Source organism: Thalassophryne amazonica, chromosome 5, assembly GCF_902500255.1.
Source record: "Thalassophryne amazonica chromosome 5, fThaAma1.1, whole genome shotgun sequence".
Lineage (NCBI taxonomy): Eukaryota > Metazoa > Chordata > Actinopteri > Batrachoidiformes > Batrachoididae > Thalassophryne > Thalassophryne amazonica.
In genome coordinates, this window is record NC_047107.1 from 82,113,480 (window position 1) to 82,129,177 (window position 15,698).

At 40.5% G+C, this 15,698-nt stretch overlaps 1 protein-coding gene across 4 annotated transcripts in view; it reads left to right on the plus strand.

Annotated features, from left to right (window-relative positions):
• kcnip3b (Kv channel interacting protein 3b, calsenilin) overlaps positions 1–12,510 on the plus strand; it is a 155,547-nt gene extending 143,037 nt beyond the window's left edge. For all 4 annotated transcript variants that reach the window (XM_034170680.1, XM_034170681.1, XM_034170678.1 and 1 more), the window contains 3 exons: positions 125–229; positions 4,396–4,458; positions 11,659–12,510. In XM_034170680.1, the coding sequence (XP_034026571.1) occupies positions 125–229; positions 4,396–4,458; positions 11,659–11,706 (216 nt within the window). In that variant the 3' untranslated portion in view covers positions 11,707–12,510. The remainder of the gene's footprint in view (positions 1–124; positions 230–4,395; positions 4,459–11,658) is intronic.
• The last annotated feature ends 3,188 nt before the right edge of the window (positions 12,511–15,698 follow it).

Here is a 15,698-nt window from a genome sequence, read left to right on the forward strand (position 1 = left end):
GTTAATCATGTCTGTTTTTAAAAACAACTTTATCATTATATAGTGTATTTTTGTACTTGTTAAAATAACTCCCACTGAGAAAAACATTTGACTCTTTCATCTTTGGTCTGCCCTCTACTCACAGGAGATGCTGGCAATTATGAAGTCCATCTATGATATGATGGGGAGGTACACTTACCCCTGTGTGCGAGACGATGCTCCCTCAGAACATGTGGACAAGTTTTTTCAGGTACAGTGCAGCCGCACAAATACCCACATATGAATACACCAGCTTACAGGGTACCTTTTAAATGTACCATTTTTACAGATGTCACAACAATGACTAACGATTAAGTTCACTTTAAGCACCATGGCAAACACATTAAAACACCAAAGGCTTACTGACAGCAGAGTTGAAGGTCTTGTGTTGCCATTGAACTGAATCCACAGAACAATAATTTTGCATTCAGTTTTGCATCTGGAGGTTAGCTGCTTTTCAAATGTGAGTTTTGTCAAATAAGCCTTGCTTAGGTATAGTATGCTTCTTCTCTGGTGCAAAAAAAATCTTCAAAGTTAAGAATCACTTCACTCAGATTAATGTTGAGGTGTTTAGACACAAAACAACATCCGATGTGTTCTTGTTGCCGCAGAAAGAGGCAAAAGCTGAAAGTGTTTAATGGCAGGGCCCATCACAGTGCGCAGCTGGCGCAGTTACAGCCAGAGGTACTGTCAACCTCTCACTGAAAATAATGGAACATCCAATTGACAATCTGCCATTTACAACCAACATGTGAACGCAGCATCTCTCATCTACACAAATAGCACATCTTATTTCAATATCAGTGATGTAACTCATATCATGATGTAACTCGGACATAATTACTCAGAACATTTAAAATATTGAAAATAGAATCCCCTAGAGAGCTGCGCTAGAACACAATTAATTTAAATGTTCTACAACCAAAGCAGAAATTGTAGCACACAGTATATTCGAACAGTATTCACAGCGCTTCACTTTGTCCACATTTTGTTATGTGACAGCCTTATTCCAAAATGGATGAAATCCTTTTTTTTCCTCAAAGGTCTACACACAATACCCTTATATAATGACAATGTGAATTTTTTTTTTTTTTTTTTTTTAGATTTTTGCAAATTTATTAAAAATTAAAAAACTAAGAAATGTACGTAAGTATTCACAACCTTTGCCATGAAGCTCCAAATTGAGCTCAGGTGCATTCCATTTCCACACTGATCATCTTTGAGATGTTTATACAGCTTCATTGAAGTCCACCTGGAGTAAATTCAGTTGATTGGACATGATTTGGAAAGACACACACTTGTCTACGTATAAGGTCCCACAGTTGACAGTGCATGTCAGAGCACAAAATGGTAAATGGACTACATTTATATAGCGCTTTTCCATCTGCATCAGACGCTCAAAGCGCTTTACAAATAATGCTTCACATTCACTCCGATGTGAAGGTGCTGCCATACAAGGCGCTCACTACACACGGGGAGCAGCTAGGGGATTAAGGACCTTGCCCAGGAGCCCTTAGTGATTTTCCAGTCAGGCTGGGATTTGAACTGAGGATCCTCTGGTCTCAAGCCCAACATTTAACCACTAGACCATCACCTCCCCTCAACTGCCCAAAGACCAAGCTTGTGGCATCATATTCAAGAAGACCTGAGGCTGTAATTGCTGCCAAAGGTGCATCAACAAAGTACTGAGCAAAGGGTGTGAATACTTATGTACTTGTGGTTTCTTAGTTTTTTATTTTTAATAAATTTGCAAACTTTTCAAAGAAACTTTTTTTCATGTTGACATTATTGGGGTGTTGTGAGTAGAAGTTTGAGGGGGAAAATTAATTTACTCCATTTTAGAATAAGGCTGTAACATAAAATGTGGAAAAAGTTAAGTGCTGTGAATACTTTCTGGATGCACAGTATTTCTGTGTTCACCTCATGCTGTTGTCAGTGCCATCGTTCTGAATACGCTCATCACGCACTGCGCGTAGGGCATCAATTACCTGTGGGGGCACCAAAAAAATAAATAAAATCAAGCTCCTGGATCGGCATAATCAGAGAAGTAGATAAAAACTTGTGCTTGTCTCCTGTAAATGAAACAAGAGAAGAAGCAAAGGTGTTTTTTTTTGTTTTAAATCTGGACTTGATCCGTCAGTGTGATTTGGGGTAAAGATGTTTTCCAGTGCACCTGTTTAACTTTTATTCTTCACAAAGTGGTGATCTCTGTACCTCTTCTACCTTGGACTTCTTTCCCTCTCTCTCTTTTTTTTTTTTTTTTGCACAAACCAAAGAGACTTTCTTGTTTTTCCCCGCATTAAAGGAAACTGCTTAAACTTTCAATGTTTAAAAAAAATAAATAAATAAGAAGATTGGATTGCATTTTTCCCCCTTCAAACATTTTGGAGGTGATGTCATCGCACTGTTTTGACTGGTATTATGTTGGGAGGGCGCACAGAGAACGGCAGCAGTCAGGCGGTAACCAGCGGCTAAGGATTGCAGAAAAGTCCGGAAAATCAGGTGCAGAGTGCGGCTGTCATTTCCTCACAGGGTTGGGGGTGGTTGAGTTTACCAGCCGGGTCACATGTGTTCTCATCATCCTCCCCCCCCGCCCCTCCTCCCTTCCATCCTCGCCTTTCTTACCACACGGTGCCTTGCATTATGCTGCGTCCGCAGAGGCCCCGTCTCCAGCTCGCAGTTTGCTCCATCAGGCAGTGCAGCGAGCTCACCTCCAAAAGCGCCTGACCCTCCCTGCCCTGCGGGGACTAAATCTGACTCCTGCTCCTGTCTGCGCGAGGACAGATCCACAACCCTGTTCTTTTCCTCATAAGAATTAATTTTGGAGACTTTATGCACTTGATTACGCACAAGATTACGCATCTGTCCACGCAGCCAGGTATCCCGATGGAGGTCAGCAAGGTGGCCTGGAGTTGCTCATCTCTTAAGCATGGACGGGCTTTCACCTGTTCCTCTCTGCAGACACGCAGCACTAAAAAGCACTGACTTCTCCCCTTTGCTCCCCCGCCAGCACCATGCCTGCTGGACTCTCCACCACATTCTGGACAGATGTGCAAAGTTGAGATTAATAAGTGCAAACCTCTTCAGTAAGTAATACGCATAATGTATATTACTTACTGAAGAAATTTACATATTATCAGTTACGTGTATGTTTACAAGGCTAAATACTTGAATACTTTGTTCTGTGTTTACAAAGTTCAGTGCAGTGTTCAGTCTACTGTGGTTGCACAAATCAGTTTGGGTTTTTTTTACTCATGGTGGTGGTATTTATTTAAAATTTTATATTTATTTCTTGTCATGGTTGGATCAACTGTTAATACAAAATTATTTATTTGCAGCTGTTTTCAAAACATTAATAAATGATTATTAAATTAATAACTCAATATTAATTTAATATTGAGTATTGAGAAGTTATTTTGGAAATAAAGAGAACCACACTGACAAATTCTGAATTACTGTTCATTTTGGGAGGGGGGGGGCACCACACGCTTAGGGCACCCAAATGGCTAGTGCCGGCCCTGGCTGGCGTGATGGTGGCCCTTTCGCATTAAAACTCTTTTATTGTCAATGAGTTTAGCAACATGAACTATCTAAGATGTTATTTAAACTTTGCTACCAGTAGCAGAGACTGACAGTGCTGTTATGTCTGCAGACACCAAATGTGGAAAGAGAACACATTGACCTGACTGCTGTCCTCAAAAATCTGTCTCATTGAGGTTTTTTCAGCTCCTTTTCTCAGTCCCTGAAGAACTATTACGCTTCATCCTAACATAAACATTGTCACAATTAAATTGCTCAAAGATATGGGAAGGAAGTGGGGACCGATGCAAACTGCCACTGTAGTTTAACGTATACTAATGCCTTATTCAGTCCCACGCCCCATTGTAGCCACATTACCTGCTTACCGCTCGTTACACCAATATAGATGACGATGATACCAAAAAGTCAAGCGCACCCACCTTCTTTGTTTGTTTGTTTGTTTGTTTGTTATCACAATTTCTAATGCCCAATGTGTGTCATGTATCCCACTACCTGATTAAGTAGATGACTTACTTTGTAAAGTTAAACAAAGGAGCTGATTGTTCCAAATACCAGTAACCTCAGACGTGTTTGTTGGAAAGGTCATTTTATTAATTTATCTTAAACTAACTTTAGAGTAGAATAATATAATTTTGGACTATTAAACTGTTATTAATGCAAAACTGCATTAGTAATTTGTTTTGTAGAGAAATGTTCATGGTGTCTTAATGACAATATTTGGAAGCATGTTTGAGGATCAGTGGGCAGTCGAATCTGTGTGTCTACCAAGGCCTGTCCAGGCCTGCCCACCGGTGTTGAGCCTGTCTTATGTTTGTGCTTATTTTCTTGCCACAATAGAAAATGGACAGAAACCAAGATGGTGTTGTGACTATTGAGGAGTTCATCGAAACTTGCCAGAAGGTGAATGGTGTGTTCTCACTTACATACACTGAGAAAAGCTTTTACTCAGCTCCACAAATATTGTGAAATAGTTCTGTGTCAATGACGGCATGTTGTAAGAAAAGAATAGGGTCAGCAGGCTGGAGGTTGTTGTTCTAAAACAAAACCACAAACAAACAGTGGAGTAATTATCTCTGCACCTCAGAGTGTATACATAATGCCCTTTATCTTTCGATAGTTATCTTAATCTTCTTCCTTGTAGGACTTGTAGGTCATCAAAGCAGTTTTGCCCATGTATGCCCATATATTCTGTTATTTGATGAAACCCATCCTTTTGTATTCATTGGTAACACATGGAATAGTTTAATGCTTCTCTTGCTGTCAAATTATGTGGTTAATATGAAAATAGTTTTGATTAGTTTCTTTTTTAAACTGGTTAAAGTCATGGACCATTTTGGGAGAAGTAGGTGACTAGGTATTGCACAGGTATACATACACTGTCCACAACAACATGAAATATGATGTAATATTTTCATATTCACAACTGCAAAAAAAAGTTTCTGTCACTCACAAAATGAGAGGAAATTGAAACAGTATAGAGTATGGGGAGGTAGTAGGCTACAGGTTAGAGAGATAATAATAGGTCAATTTTAGGCATCTTTGTAATCTGTTTTGAGCATTGAAAAGCATTCAGTTCCATGTTATTTAGTTCAAATAGTTGGTGTTGTGTTACCCCTGCACTCTGTTATTTCAGTTTCCTCCCATATTGGGGTGAGCAAAGAAATTTAGCTTTTACAATTCCGAAAACTATGAATTTTATATACTTTAGTAGAATATTCCCATGACAGGTACAGACAGCTGACAAACTAAAAGGAAATCCTGAATATAGTCAGGTACATAAATAGTTGGACAGTGGCGGTTTTTGTAATTTTGCCTCTGGGCACCACCACAATGAGGCTGAATTTAAACCAGATGTGCATGTAGTGACCACTTCAAGAAAAATATAGATTTAGCCATTTAGGAATTACAACCATTTTTACACATAACCCCTCCATTTTCAAAGGCCATAAATATGTGGACACGCTAAGCGTACGCGTGTGTGTGTGTGCGCGCGCATGTGTGTGTGTGTGTGCGTGCGTGTGTGTGTTGTGCATGCAAATCATCACTTTTACAGTTTTCTTTAGACAAGTTAGGGTATGGATACATCAGCATTTCCAAGTCACTGACTGTGTCTTGGACTTCATTCACATCAATCATTAAGTAGTTAAGTAGTAGTTATATACTACAATATACTTATACAACCCCAGTTCCAATTAAGTTGGGATGTTGTGTGAAATGTAAATTAAAAACAGAATACAGTGATTTGCAAATCCTCTTCAACCTACAATCAATTGAATACACCACAAAGACAAAATATTTAATGGTCAAACTTTGTTTTTGTGCAAATATTTGCTCATTTTAAAATGGATGTCTGCAACACGTTTCAAAAAAGCTGGGACAGTGGTATATTTACCACTGTGTTACATCACCTTTCTTTTTAACAACACTCAATAAGTGTTTGGGAACTGAGGACACTAATTGCAAGTGTCATGATTGGGTATGAAAGGAGCATCCCCAAAAGGCTCAGCCGTTCACAAGCAAAGATGGGGCAAGGATCACCACTTTGTGAATAACTGCAAGAAAAACAGTTTAAGAACAATGTTTCTCAATGTTCAACTGCAAGGAATTTAAGGGATTCCATCATCTACAGTAATAATATAATCAGAAGATTCAAGGAATCGGGAGAACTTTCTATACGTAAGTGGCAAGGCCGAAATCCGACATTGAATGCCCGTGACCTTCGATCCCTCAGGTGGCACTACATTTAAACCGACATCATTGTGTAAAAGATCTTACCGCGTGGGCTCAGAAACACTTCAGAAAACCATTGTCAGTTAACACAGTTTGTCGCTACATCTACAAGTGCAAGTTAAAACTCTACCATGCAAAGAGAAAGCCATACATCAACAACATCCAGAAATGCCGCTGCCTTCTCTGGGCCCGAGCTCATTAGAAATGGACAGACGCAAAGTGGAAAGTGTGCTGTGGTCTGATGAGTCCTCATTTCAAATTGTTTTTGAAAATCATGGACGTCGTGTCCTCCGGACAAAAGAGGAAAAAGACAATCCAGATTGTTACCAGCGCAAAGTTCAAAAGCCAGCATCTGTGATGGTATGGGGGTGTGTTAGTGCCCATGGCATGGGTAACTTACACATCTCTGATGGCACCATCAATGCTGAAAGGTACATCCAGGTTTTGGAGCAACACATGCTACCATGCAAGCAATGTCTTTTTAAGGGATGTCCCTGCTTATTTCAGCAAGACAGTGCCAAGCCACATTCTGCACGTGTTACAACAGCATGGCTTCATAGTAAAAAAAGTGTGGGTACTAGATTGGCCTGACTGCAGTCCAGACCTGTCGCCCATTGAAAATGTGTGGTGAATTATGAAGTATAAATACGACAACAGGGACCCTGGACTGTTGAACAACTGAAGTCGTACATCAAGCAAGAATGGGAAAGAACTCCACCTACAAAGCTTCAACAATTAGTGTCCTCAGTTCCCAAATGCTTATTGAGTGTTGTTAGAAGGAAAGGTGATGTAACACAGTGGTAAACATACCACTGTCCCAGCTTTTTTGAAACATGTTGCAGGCATCCATTTCAAAATGAGCAAAAACAATTTGCACAAAAACAATAAAGTTTATCACTGTGAACATTTTATATATATATATACACACACACACACAGTGGTCCCTCGTTTATCGCGGGAGTTACGTTCTAAAAATAACCTGCGATAAGCGAAATCCGCGAAGTAGTCAGCGTTATTTCTTACAATTATTATAGACGTTTTAAGGCTGTAAAACCCCTCACTACACACTTTATACACTTTTCTCAAACAGGCATTAACATTTTCTCACTTTTCTCTCGTGTGTAAACACTTTCAAAGTTCAAACCTTAGTAGAAAAATAAGACCAACCTGTTTTCAGGCCCAAACATTTGTTTGAGAAATAAAAATAGAACATTTTCCTATAAATAATTATGATGGCTTTTAGAACTAACTAATTTAATTTTAACGATTAACCTATGAGGATGGACACATAAGAAATTATTAATAGTGTCTGACCACTGTATATATATATATATATATATATATATATATATATATATATATATATATATATGTACAGTGAGGAAAATAAGTATTTGAACACCCTGTGATTTTGCAAGTTCTCCCAAAAAGAAATCATGGAGGGGTCTGAAATTTTCATCTTGGGTGCAAGTCCACTGTGAGAGACATAATCTAAAAAAATCCAGAAATCACAATGTATGATTTTTTTTTAAATAACTTATTTGTATGTTACTGCTGCAAATAAGTATTTGATCCCCTACCAACCAGCAAGAATTCTGGCTCACACAGACCTGTTAATTTTTCTTTAAGAAGCCCTCTTATTCTGCACTCTTTACCTGTATTAATTGCACCTGTTTGAACTTGTTACCTGTATAAAAGACACCTGTTCACACAATCAATCATACTCCAACCTGTCCACCATAGCCAAGACTAAAGAGCTGTCTAAGGACACCAGGGACAAAACTGTAGACTTGCACAAGGCTGGGATGGACTACAGGACAACAGTCAAGCAGCTTGGTAGAAGACAACTGTTTATTTATTAGCAAGTGGAAGAAAAACAAGATGACTGTCAATCTCCCTCGGTCTGGGATTCCATGCAAGATCTCACTTTGTGGGGTAAGGATGATTCTGAGAAAGCTCAGAACTACACAGGAGGACCTGGTCAGTGACCTGAAGAGAGCTGGGACCACAGTCACAAAGATTACATTAGTAACACATGATGCTGTCATGGTTTAAAATCCTGCAGGGCAGCAAGGTTCCCCTGCTCAAGCCAGCACATGTCCAGGCCCGTTTGAAGTTCACCAGTGACCATCTGGATGATCCAGAGGAGGCATGGGAGAAGGTCAGATGAGAGCAAAAGAGCTTTTTGGAATCAACTCCACTTACCATGTTTAGAGGATGAGAACAACCCCAACTGTGAAGCATGGGGGTGGAAACATCATACTCTGGGGGTGCGCTTCTGCAAAGGGGACAGGATGACTGCACCGTATTGAAGAGAGGATGGATGGGGTCATGTATTGCGAGAGTTTGGCAAACAACCTCCTTCCCTCAGTAAGTGCATTGAAGATGGGTCATGGCTGGGTCTTCCACCATGACAGTGACCCCAAACACACAGCCAGGGCAACTAAGGAGGGGCTCCGTAAGAAGCATTTCAAGGTCCTGGAGTGGCCTGGTCAATCTCCAGACCTGAACTCAATAGAAAATATTTGGAGGGAGCTGAAACTCCAAACCTGAAAGATTTGGAGAAGATCTGTATGGAGGAGTGGCCCAAAATTCCTGTTGCAGTGTGTGAAAACTTGGTCAAGAACTACAGGAAACGTCTGACCTCTGTAATGGAAGATAAATGTTTCTGTACCAATTGTTAAGCTCTGTTTTTCTAGGGGGTTAAATACTTATTTTATGCAATAAAATGCAAATTAATTATTTAAAAATCATAAAATGTGATTTTTGGGATTTTTTTTAGATTCTGTCTCTGACAGTTGAAGTGTACCTACGATAAAAATTACAGACCTCTCATTCTTTTTAGGTGGGAAACCTGCAAAAACTGACAGGGGGTCAACTACTTATTTTCCCCACTGTATATCAGCCTTCTCATGCTTTTCACACTCAGGATTATGTTAGTTTGTCAGGTCACTACTTATTGCCATTTAAAACAGAGGTACTGTGTACTGCTGATATTTTTGTTAAACTCTTTGAAAAGCTAAAAGCACATCTTGAGTGCTTAATTTCAATTTGGGCTGGTGTACTGAAGCAAATAAAAAGATAAAAAATAAATAAATTTGTCACTGTCCAAATACTTATGGGCTGATCATTAAGTGGTAATGGGGCTATTCCACAGTGCGTCGTTCCTTCCCGTTTTAATCCCGAATAGCAAATCGGGTCAGTTTTGAAGCATCGTAGTAACGTCTTGAATCAGTCTGTTGTCAGTCTTGAACAAACCTGGTATACGTAGTAGTTACGGCCATCATCAGCACCGGATTTGAAATCGGGATCTGATTTTTGAACTGTTCAAAAATTTCTTCTCAGTTCTTGAAATTGTTAATGTCTGGCAGAGGGTAGGCTCCCTTAATTCAGAGAGTAGCGACATGATGAGTCAAAAAAAAAAAAAAAAACGGTCACGTAACTTATGGAGCCATCTTGGGGCCAAAATAGCGTTTGCTGTTAATTTATCTGCATGTAAATCCAGCTATTTTATTTATTTACTTGCTGAAAATGCCGGGTTGCTGTGCATTTGGATGCACAAATAGACACACCAAGGGCTCCAAGATATGTAGATTCCCTTCAGAGCTGAACAGAATAAAAAATTGGGAACATAAAGTCAGCCGTGTGGGATGGAAGCTGACATCATCATCAAAGCTTTACGAGATAGGTAGATTTATGTTCATTCCATGTACAGTAAAACTCGCCTAACCTGTCATTGTATAAACCGGATATTCGCAGTCACCGGATGAAAAACGTCTCAGTTTGTGTATTGTTTTCCATGTAATGAACACCGTATATAACGGATTTTGTATGATGGATTTTTCGCTCACATCAGATAAAATGTTCCGTCCGATTGCAATCCATTAAAAACCTCTCGCATGTGTGCCCGGAGTCATTTCCATAATTAAAAAACTGGCCGTTTATTTTTTTTCAAACTGTGCTGAGACTCGGACCCGCAGCCAGAAGTGCACCTGTTAAATCAGACACCGCAAAAGGTTGTGACTTGACATTTTTCTGCTTTCACTCCTTCGTCTCCCATATTTTAATAGTTTTTGCAGTGTGCATGCTGCTTACAAATGGATCAGAGAAGTCTGCACATTTACAACACGAAGTCGGTAAAAATTGGATATGTACAGCTTACCTTTGAATTGGAGAGTGCTGATTGTAGAAAGAAGAAAATGCATGTTGAGGGTCAAATTAGTCCAGAATAAAGCGTAGTCAAGCGATGGAGAACTTTAAAACTGTCACGCACTTCACTGCATGACATGGAGTTACAGAGTTGCAGAAGCGTAATCAAGATTTTACTTAATTAAATAATCATCCATAAATTGTAAATTTGATACCGTAACTATTTTTATACTTATTTTGATAGTACCTGTACCTGGATGTGTTGCTGTATGTGGTTAACCGATAAAAAAAAAAAGTTGAAAACATAAAAGGTTCATTCAGTAGTTCAGCACATATGGCCCCAAAATGGCTCCATATGTTCTAAGTTGACATTACTAATAAAGGGACCCTAGCAGAGAGTGCAGGGCCTTGCTTTAATTTTTGGGCTGGGTGCCAGGTCTCTACTTTGCAAGCCAGCCAGTTGCCAGGTTTGCACTTTGCAAGCCAGCCAGCTGCCAGGCTAGAGCCTTACAAGCCAGCTAGTTTGCCAGGTTTGCACTTTAATAAGCCAATCAGTTGCCACATTTGTATATATAAGCCAGTCAGTTGCAGGATTGCACTTTATAAGCCAGCCTGTTAGGAGGCAAGCTGAACTAAGCACTTTTTTTGGATCATGGGTGATCGTAGTGTAGAACGGCGGACCTGTGGCATAGCCTTGTAAAATGCAACAAATGCCTCATCCACAGAACACAAGCGATCACTGAGTCGATTGATGAGCATGACGTGTCCTTCAAAGTTATCAATTCTCAACCTAATTGAAGATCTATGAGAGATGTTAGACTGATGTTTTTGACACTGCTCTTCACCACCATCATTAAAATTCCAAGTGGAGGAATATCTTTTGGAATAATGGTGTTCCATCCGACCAGTGGAGTTCTAGAGGCTTGTACAGTCAATGCCAAGGTGAACTGAAGTTGCTGTGGTTGCACGTGGTGTTTTTTTTTTCTTTTATTTGTCACCTGTCTCTAAATGTCATCACTTTGGCACATTCCTGTGTCTTTTCTGCACTAAAACCCACATTAGTAAACAAAGGCAGCAGTAAAATTCAGAATCAACATTGTCACTGTGGTCCCTTGATTAAAAACAAATAGACGTGCTAAAGACCATATGCAAGTGCTGAACCTCAATTAAATGTTTTCTTCAAATGCCTCATTGTAAATGGCTTTGTTTGTCTTCATTCAGGATGAGAACATCATGAACTCCATGCAGCTGTTTGAGAACGTCATATAAACAGACAGGATGCCCTCAGCAACATGAATGTCTCACACAACATCAGCACGCATCTCAGTCGTAACTCCACACCACTGCATCCTGGTACATCATATAGAAAATGGAAACATGCAACAACTGCAAGTTTTCTCTTTAGTGCTCCACTCATCTGCCCTGGGATGAAAAGCACTGGATAGAAGTCAAATTTTCTTTCAGTTGATGAAGAGAAGAGCCGCTGTCTAGCTGTTTCTTACTGTGATTGTATGTGTCAGACTCAAATGATTGACAGCCAACAAAGTGTGAGAAGATTCAAATCACTTTTGGAGACAGTGTTCCACACTTCAGAAAATCTTGCCAAATCATACAGTTTGGTGATAATTAACAGCAGAAGTTGTGACCGAGCATGAACTGAACAGCATAAAGAAATTCTATAGCACGTATTCTATGATCTTTGAAGTGTTTTTTTTGTACACAGTCGCAAGATGTTAGGCCAACATGTTAGACAGAGCACACTACCGCCATCATAGAAACGCCTAAGAAGGAATATCTTTTAAAACAAGTGTTTACCCTTCCAGACAACCAGACCCTCACAGAAATTCTGCCAAAAAGCACTGAAGCTGTTCTGGTGATGGCCCCACATCTAACGACACTATATGGTATTCATTTATTTATTCATTCATTTTCTGTACCCGCTTACTGCAGTTCAAGGTCACAGAGCAGCTGGAACTGATCCCAGTGATCACTGGGCGAGAGGTGAGGTACACCTTGGGCAGGCTGCCAGTCTATCGCAGACTATATGGCATTTTCCCCCTTAATTTCCACCCATCTGTACACAGTAAATTTTGCTGAGTAAAATATACTCTGCAGAGATGACATTTGGTCCCAGGCTAAATAGAGTAAAATACACTCTATTATAGAGTGAAATCAGCTCTACCGATGTCGCAGACCGAACAGTCTCCCCTAAAAATTGGCCTGCCCACTGCGGTTGTGTTATTTCAGAGCTCAGCAGCTCCTGTGAGACAGACTCTTTTCACCCAAAGCGATCAAATGGATTAATGGGATTATTAACCATCAGATGACAAGGCAAATAATCTGTGACACTTTTGAAATGACGGACGCTCCGTGAACATGACAGCTAGCAGCTCGTGTAACTGTGGCACTGTGATCGCTTCCTCCGTCTTTTCTGATGAATTAATGCCGAATTTATGTGGAAATGATTGTTGTACAAAAGCTTCAGATATGTCGCTGAGATAGATGATGACTGGAGTGCAGTTTTAAGCAAAAACGAGGTGATAATCAGTGAACCGCGGCTGATGACACATGCGCAGTGAGGGCAGGGCGGACCGAGTTTTAGTGGGGACCGTTCAGTCGGAGACACCGTCTTGTCAATTCAAGTGGTTCTACTCCATTAAGAGTTGATTTTACACTGTGTTAACTTGATTTAGCCCTGTGGTGGAGTATATTTAACTGTATTTGGACTGGGACCAAATTTTATCCCAGCAGAGTAAATTTTACTCAGCAAAATTTACTGTGTATGTTTCTTTGAGAAAATATAGAGGAATGGATGAATGAAGAGCAGAGAAAATAAAATAAAAAATGGCACAAAAACAGAAATGAACTGAAGCATGTTTGTCGTCAAATATGTAATGTGGAATTAGCTTGCACTACAGTTTTACTATGGTGTATTGTAAGCACTTGAAATAAAGGCATTGTAGATAGCTGCACACAATGCACTGCTGATAGAAACTGTACATATGTAAAGATATAAATGACCTATCCTGTGTTGTATGTTGTCATCTGTGCTGCACTGGGTGTCTGTATAGGACCAGAGCTTTCTAAAGGAATATTTGTTTCACTAAACTCTGTTAGTTAACACAATATTAAATGGTAGTACTTTAGATCATTTCAAATTATCACTCATCTTCAACCGCTTATCCGGGATCGGGTCGCAGGGTCAACAGCTCTAGCAGGGGACCCCAGACTTCCCTTTCCCGGGTCACATTGACCACCTCTGACTGGGGCATCCCGAGGCATTCCCAGGCCAATGTGAAGATATAATCTCTCCAGCTAGTCCTGGGTCTTCCCTGGGGTCTCCTCCCAGATGGACATGCCTGGACCATCTCCCTTACCAGATGTCCGAGCCACCTCAGTTGGCTCCTTTCAATGCAAAGGAGCAGCGGCTCTACTTCGAGCTCCCCACGGATGACTAAGCTTCTCACCCTATCTCTGAGGGAGACACCAGCCACCCTCCGAAGGAAGCCAATTTCCGCCGCTTGCACCCGCGATCTAGTTCTTTCGGTCATGACCCAACCCTCATGACCATAGGTGAAAGTAGGAACGAAGATTCACCAGTAGATTGAAAGCTTCACCTTTTGGCTCAGCTCCCTTTTCGTCACAACAGTAAGGCAGAGCGAAAATAATACCGCCCCTGCTGTGCTGATTCTCCAGCCAATCTCACACTCTATTGTCCCCTCACTCGTGAACAAAACCCCGAGGTACTTGAACTCCTTCACTTGGGGCAAGACCACATTCCCTATCTGAAGTAGGCAATCCATCTGTTTCCTGCTGATCCTCATCCCAGCCGCTTCACACTCAGTTCAATTCAATTTTTTTTTTATATAGCGCCAAATCACAACAAACAGTTGCCCCAAGGCGCTTTATATTGTAAGGCAAGGCCATACAATAATGATGTAAAACCCCAACGGTCAAAACGACCCCCTGTGAGCAAGCACTTGGCTACAGTGGGAAGGAAAAACTCCCTTTTAACAGGAAGAAACCCCCAGCAGAACCAGGCTCAGGGAGGGGCAGTCTTCTGCTGGGACTGGTTGGGGCTGAGGGAGAGAACCAGGAAAAAGACATGCTGTGGAGGGGAGCAGAGATCGATCACTAATGATTAAATGCAGAGTGGTGCATACAGAGCAAAAAGAGAAAGAAACACTCAGTGCATCATGGGAACCCCCCAGCAGTCTACGTCTATAGCAGCATAACTAAGGGATGGTTCAGGGTCACCTGATCCAGCCCTAACTATAAGCTTTAGCAAAAAGGAAAGTTTTAAGCCTAATCTTAAAAGTAGAGAGGGTGTCTGTCTCCCTGATCTGAATTGGGAGCTGGTTCCACAGGAGAGGAGCCTGAAAGCTGAAGGCTCTGCCTCCCATTCTACTCTTACAAACCCTAGGAACTACAAGTAAGCCTGCAGTCTGAGAGCGAAGCGCTCTATTGGGGTGATATGGTACTACGAGGTCCTAAGATAAGATGGGACCTGATTATTCAAAACCTTATAAGTAAGAAGAAGAATTTTAAATTCTATTCTAGAATTAACAGGAAGCCAATGAAGAGAGGCCAATATGGGTGAGATATGCTCTCTCCTTCTAGTCCCCGTCAGCACTCTAGCTGCAGCATTTTGAATTAACTGAAGGCTTTTTAGGGAACTTTTAGGACAACCTGATAATAATGAATTACAATAGTCCAGCCTAGAGGAAATAAATGCATGAATTAGTTTTTCAGCATCACTCTGAGACAAGACCTTTCTGATTTTAGAGATATTGCGTAAATGCAAAAAAGCAGTCCTACATATTTGTTTAATATGCGCTTTGAATGACATATCCTGATCAAAAATGACTCCAAGATTTCTCACAGTATTACTAGAGGTCAGGGTAATGCCATCCACAGTAAGGATCTTTTTAGACACCATGTTTCTAAGATTTGTGGGGCCAAGTACAATAACTTCAGTTTTATCTGAGTTTAAAAGCAGGAAATTAGAGGTCATCCATGTCTTTATGTCTGTAAGACAATCCTGCAGTTTAGCTAATTGGTGTGTGTCGTCTGGCTTCATGGATAGATAAAGCTGGGTATCATCTGCGTAACAATGAAAATTTAAGCAATACCGTCTAATAATACTGCCTAAGGGAAGCATATATAAAGTGAATAAAATTGGTCCTAGCACAGAACCTTGTGGAACTCCATAATTAACTTTAGTCTGTGAAGAAGATTCCCCATTTACATGAACAAATTGT